At 46.1% G+C, this 17,226-nt stretch overlaps 1 protein-coding gene and 1 long non-coding RNA gene across 3 annotated transcripts; one reads left to right on the forward strand and one right to left on the reverse strand.

The window, feature by feature from the left end:
- Positions 1 to 578: 578 nt before the first annotated feature.
- LOC129540687 (uncharacterized) lies at positions 579 to 12,991 on the reverse strand. 2 transcript variants are annotated; one of them, XR_008682698.2, is made up of 5 exons: positions 9,786 to 12,991; positions 8,659 to 8,786; positions 6,981 to 7,072; positions 2,576 to 2,776; positions 579 to 2,268 (listed from the first exon to the last, which is right to left on the reverse strand). It is a non-coding gene; the product is annotated as an uncharacterized LOC129540687 (long non-coding RNA). The 2 variants fall into 2 exon arrangements; XR_008682697.2 differs by having other exon boundaries at positions 579 to 2,776.
- Positions 12,992 to 14,019: 1,028 nt separating this feature from the next.
- On the forward strand, positions 14,020 to 16,947 carry CCN1 (cellular communication network factor 1). Its single transcript, XM_055401987.2, has 5 exons — positions 14,020 to 14,313; positions 14,620 to 14,833; positions 15,185 to 15,541; positions 15,667 to 15,878; positions 15,993 to 16,947. The coding sequence occupies exons 1-5, from the start codon at positions 14,251 to 14,253 to the stop codon at positions 16,293 to 16,295; spliced, it is 1,149 nt and encodes a 382-aa protein (XP_055257962.1). The 5' UTR covers positions 14,020 to 14,250; the 3' UTR covers positions 16,296 to 16,947.
- The last annotated feature ends 279 nt before the right edge of the window (positions 16,948 to 17,226 follow it).

Genomic DNA, 17,226 nt, shown 5'->3' on the forward strand with positions numbered 1-17,226 from the left:
GACATCCTAGGTCATTCAACAGAGACACCAGTAGAGTCATATCTTAGTAGTAAGCCCAAACTATCTCTTGAGTGAAGGGTTCTCTAGACCTGCCCTGGGAAAGTATAAGGCCTTGAATGGGTCAAGCTAATCAGCATATAACTTAATGACCTGTCAAAGCAAAACACCACACTATTTAAAGAGAAAAAACAAACAATATCTGTTTGAAAATACAACAACATAATATTTACAACACTCAGCTTCCAAGTAAAAAATTACTAGACATGCCAAATAGCAGGAAAATGTGATCCAGAATCAGGAGAAAAAGTAATCGATAGAAACAAACTTAGAAATTACAGGGTTAATGAGACTAGAAAATTATAACATCAAAAGAGTTATTATAACTGGACAGACCGCCAGTCCAGGTTCAATGCATGAGACAGGGTGCTCAGGGCTGGTGCACTGGGATGACCCAGAGGGATGGGATGGGGAGGGAGGTGGGAGGGGGGTTCAGGATGGGGAACACATGTACACCCATGGCTGATTCATGTCAATGTATGGCAAAACCACTACAATATTATAAAGTAATTAGCCTCCAATTAAAATAAAATAAAAATAAAAAATAAAAGAACTATTATAACTGTGTACACGTATTTAAGGTAAAATATAAATGTAAAGTGTAAGATATTTTTTAAAAATCAAATAGTTTCAGACTGTAATGAAATCAAACTAGAAATGAATATTTATTATTATTTATTTAGAAATAAATAAGTAACTAGAATGATGCCTGAAAAATATCCAAATGTTCAAATCCTAAATTACACACTAACCCAAGAGTCAAAATGAAAGTAAAAAGGAAATCAGAAAAGCCTTTCAAATGAATGAAAATAAAAGCATATGTATCAAATTTTCTGGGATGCAACTGGAGCATCTATAGGGAAGTCTGCAGCACTAAATGATTACAATAGAAAGAGAAAAGATCTTAAGTCAGTGACCTTAGGTTCCACATTAAGAAACTTGACAAATAAGAGAAAACTGAACCCAAAGTAAACAAAAGAAATAAAGCCAGATGGCATACCACAAACAATGGGGGAATCAAATTAAACAATACTTTAAAATGCTACCAAATGTAACGGGATGCTGGGTCACAGCCCTCTTGCCGATTTTGCTCTTCTTTCCTGTCTACTTCCAATGTGTTCCACTGCCTAGGAAAAAAGCTTCAATAACTAGGCTTACCTTTAAAACTATATAACAGAAATCTTGGGATTCACCATGCACCATTTCTAGTGAGGCCAAGAATACAATTCACACATCCATTAGTTATTATCACAATGCCAGAACATGTAACTTCACCTAAAAGGCCATAAATAGACATCAGGAAGCCTAGACTGCTTACCAAAGGGAAGCGGAAAGGCATTGAAAACAAAACTACCCAACCCCTTACTAACAAGATTGTCAGAGGACCCTCTGAGTTTACGTTGATATTATGTCATTTAAGCATAGTCATTTAAAACCAAGCAGAGACAGACTCAGCCTGTTCTTTCAAGCTTTGCAGAAGCAGCACTGGAATTTCCAAGAGCAACACCATCAAGGGTAATGAGAAGACCTCACCGCTAGCATAGCCCATGCACACATAAGGAGCCAGAGGCAGTGTGTACACAATGCACCCTTATGAGGGGACACAGTATTTGCACACAGGCATTATTTACCTGGGCTCCCCTGGTAGCTCAGACGGTAAAGAATCTACCTGCAATGCAGGAGATCCAGGTTCGATCCCTAGATTGGGAAGATACCCTGAAGAAGAGAATGGCAGTCCACTCCAGTATTATTGCCTGGAGAATTCCATGGATAGAAGAGCCAGGCAGGCTACATTCCATGGGTCTCAAAGAGTTGGACACTACTGAGCAGCTACCTATTATTTACCTATGCTCTCACCACTCTAGACCATGCCGTCCTCAAAGTCAGAGACCACATCTTAGTCACCTTTGTATCCCTGAACCCTAGCATGGTGCAATCATTTAATAAATGTCCTTTAAAAGTCAAGCGGGAACCCCCTAGCAACCTAAAGGGTTGTAGAAAACACCCAGTGTGATAGCCTTGAGACTTAGAACACAAAACACATCTTCAGATCCAAGTTGAAACTAAAGAACACAGGCTTACTATCTCTTTCCTGAGTTCAATTCAATTTTTGAAACATTTAAAAATGGATTTGTTTCCAGCCTTCAGTGAGTATTTGGGTGGGACTGGGTTTTATCTGAACCAGTCTGCCCATCCTTTTCCCACGGTGTTCTGGAAGAAAGCAAAGAGTGGTGACTCACAACCTGGCACTATTCTTAGTTCCTATGTACTGACAGCAGACTGAATTCCAAAAGAGAGGCATTTACTGAATACAAAGGATTAAAACCTGGATGTCCCGGCCCTAAAATGTGGTTCAGGTTATAAACTTTCCAACATGATGCTAAATTAGCTGCATTTGGTTCCAGATGCTTAATGCCTAGTGAGTGGAAAGGTGACTTCAAGTGGAAATGGCCTCAATTCTTACTTTGTGTCACTTCAGAATTATTCCCTGAGTTTACCTCACACTCTCATCTCCTACCTCCTTCCTTGGCTCCAGCTTTTTGAATTTCAGGCTCTTGAAAACAGTGCTTGCAGGATGGCCCAACTATGAAAGCAGTCCTTTCTGGCCACCTCTCCTGGATGGAGACTCGAGGACTTCTCTATTGGAAACTGCAGAGCAAGGACTTAGGAAGTGCAGAAAACCCACAGAAAAGAAAGGTGATTGGAATCAGGATGAGCTCTGTTAACAAGAAAAGATAATGAATCCACAGGAATGTCATAATTCACTATGTTCTTCTCATTCCACCCCAACACACAAGCACCCACACAAACACATGTACAGACAACTACACTTCAGTGCTTTGTCCAATACCCTTTTCACATAGTCCTCTGACTTTCTTCTGAGTTTCCACTCCCTTAATGAGTTGTTGTTCAGTCACTCAGTTGTGTCCAACTCTTTGTAACCCCTTGGATGGCAGCACACCAGGCTTCCCTGTCCTTCACCATCTCTCAGACTTTGCTCAAACTCATGTCCATTGAGTCGGTGAAGGGCATCACCCTTTATGAGTGCTTGCTCTTTTTCTATACTTTCTTACTGTTGTCGCCTTGCCTTTACCAATAACCTCAGATATGCAGATGACACCACCCTTATGGAAGAAAGTGAAGAGGAACTAAGAAGCCTCTTGATGAAAATGAAAGAGGAGAGTGAAAAAGATGACTTGAAGCTCAACATTCAGAAAACGAAGATCATGGCATCTGGTCCCATCACTTCATGGGAAATAGATGGGGAAACAGTGGAAACAGTGTCAGACTATTTTTTTGGGCTCCAAAATCACTGCAGATGCTGACTGCAGCCATTAAATTAAAAGACGCTTACTCCTTGGAAGAAAAGTTATGACCAACCTAGATAGCATATTAAAAAGCAGAGACATTACTTTGCCAACAAAGGTCCGTCTAGTCAAGGCTATGGTTTTTCCAGTGGTCATGTATGGATGTGAGAGTTGGACTGTGAAGAAAGCTGATCACCGAAGAATTGATGCTTTTGAACTGTGGTGCTGGAGAAGACTCTTGAGAGTCCCTTGGACTGCAAGGAGATCCAACCAGTCCATTCTAAAGGAGATCAGTCCTGGATGTTCATTGGAAGGACTGATGCTAAAGCTGAAACTCCAATATTTTGGCCACCTCATGCGACGAGTTGACTCACTGGAAAAGACTCTGATGCTGGGAGGGATTGGGGGCAGGAGAAGAAGGGGACGACAGAGAATGAGATGGCTGGATGGCATCACCGACTTGATGGACGTGAATTTGAGTGAACTCCGGGAGTTGGTGATGGACAGGGAGGCCTGGCGTGCTGCGATTCATGGGGTCGCAAAGAGTTGAACATGGCTGAGGGACTGAACTTTTGTCACCTTGCCTTTATAGAACCACTGTATTACTTCAGTGCAGTCTCAGACTGCCAAGGCACTTCCTTCAGTCTTTGAAACACAAACTCCCTAAGTTATACTTCCTTCATTATTTCCATTTAAACTCCATACCCTGGGGAACCTGTAATCTATCCCTAGAAGACAGAAATCATGGATATCTAAATTATTCTACATAGTGCCTAGCAAGGAAGCAAATCCAAGTGCAGGCTTAGTATCACCATGCCTGTTCTCTGAATATAGCGGTGAGGATAATGATCTCATTCACTTTAATTTGCACCTTCTTGAGAAGTCAGGCTCACCAGTGAGTGGCTCAAAAACTGTAGCATCAATGGATCTGAAAATGCTAAGAAAATGTGAAAGGGCTGGCTCTATAAAGGCAAGCTGGTGACAATAAAAGAAAATAGAACAAAAACGAACACTCGTAAAGGGAGCTGAAACTCAGGAAGGTAGGACAATGTAGCAGAAATGTAGAAAGGGCAAAGACTTTGGGTTTGGGAGCAGTTAGGTCTGGGTTAGACGCCTTATTTGGTCACGTACTAACTGCCTGATCTTGAGCGAGTTGCTAACTTCACGGAACTCCAACTTCCTAAGTTTAGAAAGATGTTCACATGCTCACCTCAGAGGATTTTCTTGAATGTAAGGTAGATAACCTTTAAGGTTTTTGGCTCATGTCAGTTCCCTTCCCTCTCACCTCAGAAAAAAGGATCCATAGTGATAATTTCCAATAGCACCCACAAAGTTGGTCAAGTCTGTAATCAATGCATTTTCAGAGGCTCATATTAAGTTTCTCATTTATATGTGTTTTACTATTGTCTCATGAAGATGCCCATGTTTTCTGCAATCGCCAGCTTCAAGGGGAACATACATGTTAGTGCCTGCGTGTGACTGAGTCTGACCCATCCTATCCACCAAAATATACAAACTGAAAAAGACCTCACATTTTTAGAGGGTGGGACTCAAAGTTAACATGTTCCTTATCTTTATTTCCAAAGCAATTTGGCTGCCTTTTAACTAGAACATAAATCGCTGTATTGTGTATTATATTATCTGTTTATGCCTCTAGATCTTTTCTAGGCTATGAGAGCCAACATAGCAAAATCTAGATGTTGTTTCTCTTTGCCTTGCCACTTAGAATGAAGCCTGTCATTCATATCATATTAATAAGGCTGAACTGAGCCATTCACTTCTGAATCGGCAGTGCTTTGGTATATATCCACATTTTATAACTCCCCCAGCAGCATTTCCTAGGGCCTCAGAAGATTCAAGCATTGAAGACATGCTGTCTTTGCCCTTTAAGAATTGACTGTTCAGGTGATCAAAAAGTACGAACTTTCAGTTATAAAATAATATAAATAAATCCTGGGAATGTAATGTACAGTATGGTGACTATAGTTCATGCTGTGCTAAGTTGCTTCAGTTGTGTCCAACTCTTTGCGATCCTATGGACTGTAGCCCACCAAGCTCCTCTGTCCATGGGATTCTCCAGGCAAGAATACCAGAGGGGGTTGACATGCCCTCCTCCAGGGGATCTTCCTGACCCGGGAATCAAACTCACATCTCTTATGTCTCCTGCATTGGCAGGCAAGTTCTTTTACCACTAGTACCACCTGGGAAGCCCCAACTATAGTTGATACTGCATTGTAAATAAGAGTAGATCTTAAAACTTCTACACATCCCCCCCAAAAAACACTATATGAGGTGATGGATGTGAACTAGACTTACTCTGGTGATCATTTCCCAATATATATATACATTGAATCATTATGTTGTATACCTAAAATTAATATATCAATTTTTAAGTTAGAAACAATTACAAAAAAATAGAACTGACTGTTTAAAAGCAGCTTTGTTTTTTTTTTTGAAAGCTAATATTTAATCAAAGGAGAGAGGATAAAAGATGTCAAAGAAATGCCTGGGACTAGCCTTAAATTGCTGTATGCTTTTTATTTTTTGCCATAACCTTGGGCACCTCACCCATGCCCACATCCAAGGTTCAGTGATACCTTGCACAAGGTGCACACAAGGAGTGTTTGATGGGTGCCTGGAGGGCTCTGTACTGAGCAGCTCAGATGTGAGGGTGACCACAAGCTGTGGGTGGTAGCAGTACCATCTGCCTCAGGTGATAAAGTCAATGGTGATGACTAAGCTAGGGTAGAAGCATCTCTCAATCTCTGAGTTCCTCCTCTGCTCTGACACATCTCTTTCTCTTCAGAGGAAATAGGAACAAGCTCAGGCAAGGGTCCCTGAGGAGGAAACCCTTTTTTATTATTTAACTCATTCATTACCAGACTCTCTTGAAGAAAGTGAGGTCTACCATGACTGAAAACACAAAGAAGCTCACATTTAGAAAAATATTTAAGTGAGGTCCACAATCAGTTGTTAGGAGGAAGTCAAGAAGTTGGGGGCAAGTACCTAGATTTTAAGGCAGATTCCATCAAAAGAATGGCCTTTGGATGCAGACACTCTGCTGTCCCTTAACATCTCACACATATACGAACTGCCTAGTCTTTGATAGACAAAACTCAGGCACCATAGATACAGAGATCCTCATGACTCCCAAACACTGAGGCCAAGTGTTAGCTGTCACTAACTCTCAAGTATGGTGTTTTGTATCTGACTGATCTGTGGGGCACTTCAGTGCATGACCTCTGAGTTGGGGCAACCTCATTATCTTATAGATGAAGAAATCAAGGCAAAAACTTCACATGGCTCAACACTGTTTGCAGGCAAAGTTGCAATTCCATGACAGGCAAGGCCATTAGAGTGCTTTGTTAGATGATCACTGGGGCCCCAGTGCAAGCCAGGATCCTGACTTGGGTGGGGTTTATAAATCACATCATCTATATATAACTTAGCAAATGATTTTTAAACTAAGAGTTCATCTAGCTTTTTTTCTCTAGTCTAAAGAATACAGAATATTCTCTAGAGAATAAGTCTAATTCATCCTATGCTAATTGTAGTAAAAGTAAAGGCAATGGTGGTGATTGCAGTGGAAATAATTATAATTTATTAAGTACTTACTATATGCCAAGCATCCTGCTGAGTATTAAACATGTCTTATGTCTTTGTTCAGCCCAGCTGCCAGAATCCTCCTTCACACTTAATCCTTGGCCCTGCAAAAGTTGGCACAAATAAATGGCTTCAGTCTCTCTGTGTGTTCACGTACTGTGCCCAGATCAAATCCTTTCTCAATTCTGAATGTAGTATGTGTGGTTTTAAGTGGGCATTTAAGAGACAAGTATCTCTGGAAATAAAACCCACAGAAGGTGAAGGTTAATTCTTAATCTCTGAATCTGGAACCAACCCATTTGATAGTGATTTATAATTATATATTCTGTATTGCTCAAGCATGTCTAGAAGATAGATAGCAGGGTGTAGTGGGAGGGGTACCTTCCAGTCCATTCCTTTGAAATGTTTCTATGTTATCACAAAACAAGAAGATCTGTAACATAAAGGGGCTAGAAATGCCTGGTTTCCTGTGGACAGATGCCAGGTGAAGAAAATAAACAGATATAGTTCCCACTGGATACAAATGCCCTAAAAAAAAAAAAAAAGTGTTTCCTACCATGCTGCCAAGAGAATGCCTGCTTGTAGTGTTTGGGGAAGATGGAAAGTGGAAAATAAGAAAAGACACATTCCAATTTTGTTGATAGAGCATAAACTCTTACAACTGAGTCAAGTGACAGCCCTAACTCTTAAACAAATGAAAGCCTAACCAACCTGCCAGTTCAGTGGAGCCCATGGTGCTATTCCTTAATATGTCAAGAGAGGCTGAGAGTTACAGAATGCCAGAGCAGGACAAGTTTTCAGAGTCATTTAGTCTGGAAATCACAATTGGCAGCTCCCACACATTGTCTTCTTGAGTTTTCCCAGGATTAACTTAGATGGCATTTTAACATTGTTTTAATTAATTGTCAATATTTAAAAAATCAAAAGCCTTTGCGTAAAAATTCAGAACACTAGTATCTCTAAAATTTGAAAAAACAAGCAAACACTGGATCTACATTTTCACCTACTAACCACTCAGCCCCCACTCCACCCCTCAGAGTCTACACTATCCACATTGCTGCCCCAGGCTGAGGCCAGTGTCATCAGACAAAAATCCTTGGAATGGCATTTTGTTACCTGGCTGATCCCTTTGAGCCCTTTAGTGCATATTCCCCGAGCTGGGGCAATGCCATTATCTTATAGATGAGAGGAAACCAAGGCAAAACCTCACAGGCTCACCACTACCTGTAGACAGAGTCCCAATAACATGGGTAAGGCCACTGGCAGAAGATCCGGTTGACAACTCTTGCCAGTTCCCCAAAGGAATTCTACGGCCAAGCCTTACTAGTGGGTCATCAAAGCTCTATTCCCTCAAATATCTTTCCATGTATCAGACTCTTGTTTCTCCTTATAGACTCAGATTAGTTCTATATCCATTGCCCAGCCCCCAAAGTGTCAGACTGTAAAGTTGTTCAGGGAAAGGCCAATATTAAAGTCCCCTTTTTTGTGCCATGACATATCATGAGCTCAGAATAAATCTGGGGTTTGAAGAGGATAAGCAATTTGTCCTCAGATACATAGGTGATTATGCTCATAACATAATTGGAAAAAATAAGTTAAAAATAGATTGAGTATATAAGAAACACTCAGACTGATAAACTATCAAGTAAGTAGCAGTGAAAACTATCTCAGTGACAAACGTAACTCTTACCAGGCCAACACTTACACCAGAAGTAGGACTGTCTGATCAACGTGGCTTGTAAAATATCAGAAGGGTTCCAAAGTCCTAGACATCTTCTCTGCCATTTGCCAAGGTGTCAAAAAGTCCACTATATAAATCTGTTTGCATTAAGGCTTTTTCTGTTGAAATGCAACAACCCTCTCCCTCTCCTCTCCAAGAGCCAGTGCTATGCCGTGCCTAGTTGCTCAGTCATGTCCAACTCTTTGCAACCCCATGGACAAGCCCGCCAGGTTCCTCTGTCCATGGGGATTTTCCAGGCAGGAATACTGGAGTGGGTTTCCATGCCCTCCTCCCAGGGATCTTCCCAACCCAGGGATTGAACCCAGGTCTCCCACATTTTCAGGTGGATTTTTATCGTCTGAGCCACCAGCGAAGCCCAAGAGCCAGTACCTAAGGCAATTCTTAGAGGTTTGTACAGCCTTTTCAGTTAACTCATCAACTTCTTTTCTATCTGATGCATTTATCCTGGAACATCTGGGTAAGTTGTGATAGAGCTAAATAAAGGTAAGTTTCAGAAGAAGGGACGGGTCTGAACCTGTGGTGATGGGGCGTAGGCACAGCGGTTAAGTACAAGGTCAGCTAGGACCAAGAAGCCTGGGTTCAATTCGGCTACCTACTGAGTGCTCTTTAGTCTTTACTCTCTGTGCCTCCAATTTTTTTCCATTTAGATAGAGAATGGTGTTAACAGTGCCCTCAATGGGCCATTACAGAATCAAATAAGTCAATAAATAGCAGGCCGTTCAAAACCGTGCCTGACACAAAGTGAGCCCTATATAAGCATTGGCTTCTGTCATTATCAGGAGAAGTGAAGTGAAGTGAAATCGCTCAGTCGTGTCCGACTCTTTGCGACCCCATGGTAGGTATGTAAGCCTACCAGGCTTCTCCATCCATGGGATTTTCCAAGCAAGGGTAGTGGAGTGGATTGCCATTTCCTTCTCCAGGGGATCTTCCCGACTCAGGAATCGAACTCAGGTCTCATTGCAGACAGACGCTTTACCCTCTGAGCCACGAGAAGATGGCATGAAATTTGGCCCTGAAAGGGACTGCTCCAGTTTTACCACTGCTGTCTCCTTTCCCAATTTACTGATGAAGGATACAGGGTCCATTAAGGATGTGCAGTTTACTGAACACTGTAGGCTAGTGGACGGCAGAGCTAGGGCTTCCTATCCAGGGGTAGGAAGTAAGTTCCGCCTCCACGGAACTTACTGATGAAGAGGGAAGGAAGGGTTGTAGGAGACCCAAGAGAAACCGAGAGCGAGCTTCAGGCCTCTCTCCCTTCTAGGGATAACGGGATCAAGGCCCTCGGGGACTTCTCCCCCAAATTAAATCCTGGTCCCCACTGGGTGGGCTTGATGTCTCAAGAACGTCTGGTTCCGACACACACCCACGCCCCCGCGCCTGGGCGTACCCTCCAAGTCTGGCGCAGCGCGGCAACTCTGCCCCGTTGGGAGGACGAGTCAACAGCGGGGTGGACGGGAAAAGTGACACAATCGGGCCGGCGCCCTCCGCGCCAGCCTCCCACGCAGCGCAGGGAGGGCCGGGCCCTCTCAAGGGCTGCGGGTACGGGTCCCGCGGCCGCGGCCTCTGGGGCACGCGCGCACCCGCACGCCCGGCTCGCCGGCCGCCCCGCCGCGCGAGGGCCGGACGCGGGCACCTTTCAGCAACGCGGCGGCCGCGCGGTTGCCGGGCCCAGCTCCTCCGGCCGCCGCCGTCGCCTCCGCCCCCCAGAGCTGGATGACGGAGTCTTGAAAGACTTTCACCAAATATGGGCCGGGGCTGGAAACGTCCTGCGGCGCGCGCCGCCGGAAACCTCTAGTCCTCTAGCAACCGCGGTGACTCCGGGTGCGCGGGCCGGGCGGCCGGCAGGGGGCAGCGGGCGGCCGGCGGCCGGGCGCTTCCCGGCGGTCGGCCCGGGATCTCTCCCCTCCCCATGCCACTCTTGCCGCGCGGCCCCTGCCCGCTGTCTCCGCAGAGGTGCGGGGGGCAGCCGAGGCCTTCCCAGCACCATTGCCACTCAGTTCCTGCCCCCATCTTGCTCTCTGGCTCTCCCTGAGATCTCTCGGGGAGGGGTGGGCGGTGGAGGGGAGATCGAATAGCCTTAAAGCCGGCCTTTCGCTGTCACCATGAGTTGTTCTGTTCCTTAAGGTGGCTATAAAAAGTGGAGTTGTGAGACCACCTGACTGTGAGGACAAATGCAAGCACACAGCTTACAGGCACTTTTGTCGTCCAAGGCGGTGGTTCTCAGGGTGTGATTCCCTGAACCAGCGGTATCACATCACCTCGAGACTTCTTTGAAACTAATTAGAACTAATTAGGAACTAAGAAACTTCTTAGAACTAATAACAAATTGTGGGGTGGGGCCAGTTGGGTCGTTCGTCTAACCAGCCCTCCAGGTGAGTCTGATGCGGGTCAAAGTTGGAGAACCACTGGTCTAGGGCTAGGAAACCGAAGTCGCCAGAGTTAGGGTGATTATTATTCTCAGTTGCCGCCAGACAGTGAACCCTTCTTTTGGTGACCTAAAATTCCCTGGCATCAGCGGGCGAGAGACGTTCCCATCGCTCAGTCCAAAGCCAGGAACTGAGAAGACAAGCAGCCCCTTCTCCGTGCCCTGCAGCCCAAGGAAACAAGGCGGCCCGTTATTCACTCTGGGGGCACCCGGAGAGGGAGGGTGGGGGAGGAAAGAGAGCAAAAGAACCATGCAGAAGGAGGACCGGAGGACACTTACCCATAAACGTTTGCACATTTACCCTTCAATCTGTCAACGTGAGCTGCTCTGCAGCTCTCAGCAGAGGCGAGAAGGCAACAGGACGTTTGGGGTTTCTGGACCTTCTTGGAACAGGACTTGAGGAGCTGCTATTCCTCTTGTCTGATGCTGTCGTTTACTAGCAGTTGAACCAGGACATAGTATGGGGAAAGGCTGTGCACATAGGTTACTCCTGTCTCTCTGGCTCCCCGGTCCTGGCCCTGTTTGCTCCGGCTTCCCACCCACTCCCACAACACACCCCCTGCTTTAAATGGGCAGCTGACGGTGAGGTTCTGTAAGCTTCTCCTCTGAGGCAAACTCTTCCTCCAAGATTCCCAAGATGAAGTCCAGAAACAAACCCACACACTCCTGTTAGAAAACTTTAATCTGATTTTTAATGGAATCTCTGGAATGGTGTGTTTGTGAATGCTGTGCTGCACACTGAATCTCTCTGAGCTCCCCCTTGCCCCTACCCCCTATACAACTTCCATCAAGGAACAAGGTGTATACATAAGCCAGTTGGATCATCTGTTGTAATTTCATTTTTAAATTATGATAGACAGATTGCATGAAAAACAAGGAATTCCAAAGAATTTCCTGCCCTGGGAACAGAAGTTAAGTCTATATTTAACAACATTTGAAGCTGTCAAGAATGCTTTGTGGTTGGATAACAGAGGCAGAAAAATGTTAAAAACGCAGGCTACTGCTATACCCAAATATGGAAATATTGTTACGTCTGGTGTCTGATTCACCATCTGGAAATACTTACAACCATGAAGTCAAATAGAAAAGACGCCGCAACAGAAGCCAGGAACGCTCCTCTCCATTCTCTCTCTACCGCCTCCTCCCACCCTGTACTGCATCGACTCCTAGTCACTTCATTATGGAGGAAACAATACTGAAACTCTACTACAGGAAAAAAACAAAAACGGTTTCTAAATAATAACTGGTGAGTTGACTTGGATAGGGCCCAGAAAACCTGACAGTTTATTGTCTTGAAAAGTAAGACCCCCTCTCAACTAAACCTTAAAGATCCTATTCCCTCTAGTAAAAGCCTCTGAGACTTCTGGAAGAACACTTTTGAATGAATGAAACTTAATTCTTTCCTGCCACAGTTCTCTGCATTGGAGAATGTTTTCATTGCAGTAGGTCTTTATTGTGTTTATCAGTCATTCACAGACAGTTACACTGAAGGCCTTCTTAAGCCAGACGGCTCAGTCATTTAGACTGAACAGCCCTAAACATTACAAAGGACAAGAATTTCTCCTAGAGCACATATACATGAGAAAGTGGCATAATTACTGTGTATGTTTTAATGAAAATTACACAAGAAGTGTAGTTTTTGAAACTTTGAGGGAACATTTGTCAAGCATACTAATGGTTTTTGAAGTTCAAATAATTTGCTTTGTAAGGGGTCTTCTACTGAATGTGTTGCTGGTAGAAAAAGATCTTAAAATTGCCAACTATTTTTTTTTTTTACTACAGAATATTACATCCTAAGACTCTAATTTCTCTGTACTTAGAGGGCAAAGCATTGCAATTCACTTGAAATGGAGGCTTCTAAGTGGTCCCAGGAAAGGAGTTAAACCCCCCTGCAAGGAGTCTGTTCTCCAGAGATCCATTGGGCACAATGGTGCTGGAATCTGGTTTGATTTTGCTGTATATGCCGGTAATGATCTCAATACAAATCACTTCACCGTAGTCCTCTACGCTTCTGGCTGTCTGCTTAGTTAGCGTCGCCGAAGGGCTTACCCGGTCTCCTGCATCAGTGAGGAAGTGTTAAGACAGCCTGCCGGAGAACTCCCTGCGTTCGTTTCCTCTCGGACTTCCAACACAGGCAGTGGGCTGGAACTTAAGTGGGAACCTCCAAAAACAAACAAGTACGACGTACCGAAAGCGGGGCGGGGAGGGGGGAGCGGAAGAGGGAAGACCTCTGTTTGGGAATCTGCCAGACAATGGGGGAAGTAGATTTCCCCCCTCCCTTCTCATTCATAAATGCCACTGCGGGTATTAATTTGCAATATATTTAATTTGGCTAATAAACACCATGCCAAAGCTTTGGGACTGGATCAGAGCATGCCTCTATGAAGTCCTCAAATAGCGTCCTGGCTACCAGACACTCCCCCTCCTCGTTCGCCTTTCTCAATAGATAACTTGATTCTCACCTTCTCTGTAAACAGGCAAACAGCTTGCTGCCTTCCCGGGTGAGGGCTTCCAAGGCTGCGGGGTCAACTCGGCATCACCAAACAAAACGACTTTTGTCCCTCCCTCCAGGTCCTCCCACCCTCCCAGTCCAGGCAAAGTTCTGAACTCGCCCCCCTCAGCCCTTCCACCACCATCACCATCATCACGCCAAGGAGAGCCCTCCGCAATAGAAGTCGTTATTTAAAGTGGAAAAAACGGAAGATTGTTTTCTTGACGGGTCCAGGACAAAAAAAAAAAAAAAGTGCAACGGAGCCAGGGGAGGCGCTTGGCAGGAACCCGCGCCAACCAGCATTCCTGAGATGTTTGAGAATTCTGGAACGCACAGACAGAGCCGACGTCACTGAAACACGCGGCGCCGCGACCGGCCCGTATAAAAGGCGGGCTCTGGGCGCTGGGGCAGACCGCGAGCGAGAGCGCCCCCGAGCAGCACCCGCGTCCTCCGCTACTCCTCGGCCAGGACCTCGGGAGAAGGACGCCCGCAAACCGCTCGCCGGCCCGGCCCTCGCCTCCCCGCCGCTAGGCCCACGACCCCAGCCGCGCCGGCTCGCCCGCTGCGCTCTGGTGTGTTGGCGTCTTTGCCTCCGCGCCAGCCGGGACCACTCCTGCGCGCCACGATGAGCTCCCGCACCGCCAGGACGCTCGCCCTCGCCGTCACCCTTCTCCACTTGGCCAGGCTGGTGAGTTCTTAGGCCACCACTTCCCCGTCCGCTCTCACAGCCCCTTCCCCTTTCCCCGGACGACCCGCTGTCGGAAGAGCTAGACTCCTAAGTTCGGGGCGGGGGTGCTTCTCGGTATAGCTCTTTCTTTAAGCCCTGAAGACCTGCCGGGGGCCTCCTGGCGTTCGCCGCTGCCCGGGACGGCCGGGCTGGACGGGATCAGAAACCCCCCTCCCCTGCCGCCCGGGTCACACACCCTCGTCCCTTCCTGGGGCGCCTCTCCTCCGTACCCCGCGGAGCCTCACGCGTTTCCTCACCCCCTTCCAGGCTCTCTCCACCTGCCCCGCCGCCTGCCACTGCCCCCTGGAGGCTCCCAAGTGCGCCCCGGGAGTCGGGCTGGTCCGGGACGCCTGCGGCTGCTGTAAGGTCTGCGCCAAGCAGCTCAATGAGGACTGCAGCAAAATGCAGCCCTGCGACCACACCAAGGGGCTGGAATGCAACTTCGGCGCCAGCTCCACGGCTCTGAAGGGGATCTGCAGAGGTAAGAGGCTTGCGGTTTGGCCCCTTCTTAAAAAAAGAATAGTCCCCGAAGTCCAGAAGTTTAGTAATTTTGAGACCATGTATGGTGATGCTTTGTTGTTGGTAGCTTGGCAGAAAGGCACATGATTTCAGCAGTCTGGAATGCAATTCAGTGTGTCTGGGCCCAACGAAAAGCGCATACGGAAAAGTGATTCCTGACTAACTTATTGTTCTGGCCTGGAGTCTCCGGGGAATTGTAGGAAACTTTACCATAAATTGCATTAAGCAGCAGAAAATATGTATGAGTTTCAGGCCGTAGTTCGGAATCTTACCTTTATCCACCCCTTCCTTTCTTTTTCGGTGCTCTTTGCAGCTCAGTCGGAGGGCAGACCCTGTGAATATAACTCCAGAATCTACCAGAATGGGGAAAGTTTCCAGCCGAACTGTAAACATCAGTGCACGTGTATCGACGGCGCCGTGGGCTGCATTCCTCTGTGCCCCCAAGAACTCTCTCTCCCCAACTTGGGCTGCCCCAACCCCCGGCTGGTCAAAGTTACCGGGCAGTGCTGTGAGGAGTGGGTCTGCGACGACGACGGTGACAAGGACCCTATGGACGACAGGGAGGGCCTCCAGGGCAAGGAGCTGGCCTTCGATGCCTCGGAGGTGGAGTTAACAAGAAACAATGAATTAATTGCAGTTGGAAAAGGCGGCTTCCTGAAGCGGCTCCCCGGTAAGTTAAGACTGCGACCTTGCACTGAACCCTATGCCTAGTCTGAAGCTTTAGAGAAATGAGAACTTGAATTTGTTTGTGTCCCAATGTCTCTGAGAACTCGTCCCTCTTGTTTGTCTGTCTAGTTTTTGGAACGGAACCTCGCATTCTTTACAACCCTTCTTCACATGGCCAGAAATGTATCGTCCAAACAACTTCGTGGTCCCAGTGCTCAAAGACCTGTGGAACTGGTATCTCCACACGCGTTACCAATGACAACCCTGAATGCCGTCTGGTGAAAGAAACCCGGATCTGTGAAGTGCGGCCTTGTGGACAGCCGGCGTACAGCAGCCTGAAAGTAAGTGCCTGCGGTGCTGTGGTGTAGACTGGTCCCCTGGGTGTAGCCTGGGTGAGAAGGGACCTTCTCTTCCAAGAAAGAGAAAACACCAACTTCCCTTCTCTTTTCTTACAGAAGGGCAAGAAATGCAGCAAGACCAAGAAATCCCCCGAACCGGTTCACTTTACTTACGCTGGGTGTTCGAGTGTGAAGAAATACCGGCCCAAGTACTGCGGTTCCTGCGTGGACGGCCGCTGCTGCACGCCTCAGCAGACCAGGACTGTGAAGATGCGGTTCCGCTGCGAAGACGGTGAAATGTTTTCCAAGAACGTCATGATGATACAGTCCTGCAGATGCAACTACAACTGCCCGCATGCCAACGAGGCCGCCTTCCCCTTCTACAGGCTGTTCAATGACATTCACAAGTTTAGGGACTAAATGCGACTCGGGTTTCCAGCACAAGGGTGGACAGAGTGGGGACAGAGGAGTGTCAGAATCACGGAGGCGTGGGTGGGGGCGGCGGGGTGCAGGGACTTACGGTAGAAGGGAGGCATTGCTCATTCTTGAGTAGTATTAAGGTATTTCGAAACTGCCAGGTGTGCTGGTGCACGTGGACACTAATGCAGCTGCGATTGGAGAATACTTCGCTTCATAGTATTGGAGCACACGTTACCGCTTCATTTTGGAGCTCGTGGTGGTGATGACGTTCTGGTTTCTGTTTGTAAATTATTTGGTAAGCATATTTTTCTCTAGGCTTTTTTCCTTTCGGTTTTACAGTTGTAAAAGGTCATTAGGATTAGTTGGACAGTTGAAACCTTCATCCTTTGACAGAAGTAAATGGGAAGGGGGTCCGTCCCTTTCTGAAGGTGACACTCTGTGAGTGTCCGTGAGAGGCAGCTATCTGCACTCTAAATTGCAAACAGAAATCAGGTGTTTTAAGACTGAATGTTTTTATTTATCAAAATGTAGCTTTCGGGGAGGGAGGGGAAATGTAATACTGGAATAATTTGTAAATGATTTTAATTTTATATTCAGTGAAAAGAATTTATTTATGGAATTAATCATTTAATAAAGAAATATTTACCTAATATCTGAGTGCGTGGCATTCAGTATTTTTAGAGAATGTTCAAAGCCATTGGGGACAATCTAGCTTATGCATTCAATCACTGAAACAAGATTTACTGAGTGAGCCAGGAACTGTTCTAGTGCTTGGGATAGAGCAGGGAACTAACAATGATTGCTTTTATAAATTCAGTAGAGAAAAACCTTGGCATTTAAAGTAATCTGTTTTAAAAACACATATTGAACCCCAGCCCTTATACAAAGCACAAGAAGGAATCTGAAGTTAAGTTTGTGATTTAAATGATAA

The sequence above is a fragment of the Moschus berezovskii genome, chromosome 4 (genome assembly GCF_049115385.1).
Source record: "Moschus berezovskii isolate FMDL1 chromosome 4, NW_MosBer_1.0, whole genome shotgun sequence".
NCBI lineage: Eukaryota > Metazoa > Chordata > Mammalia > Artiodactyla > Moschidae > Moschus > Moschus berezovskii.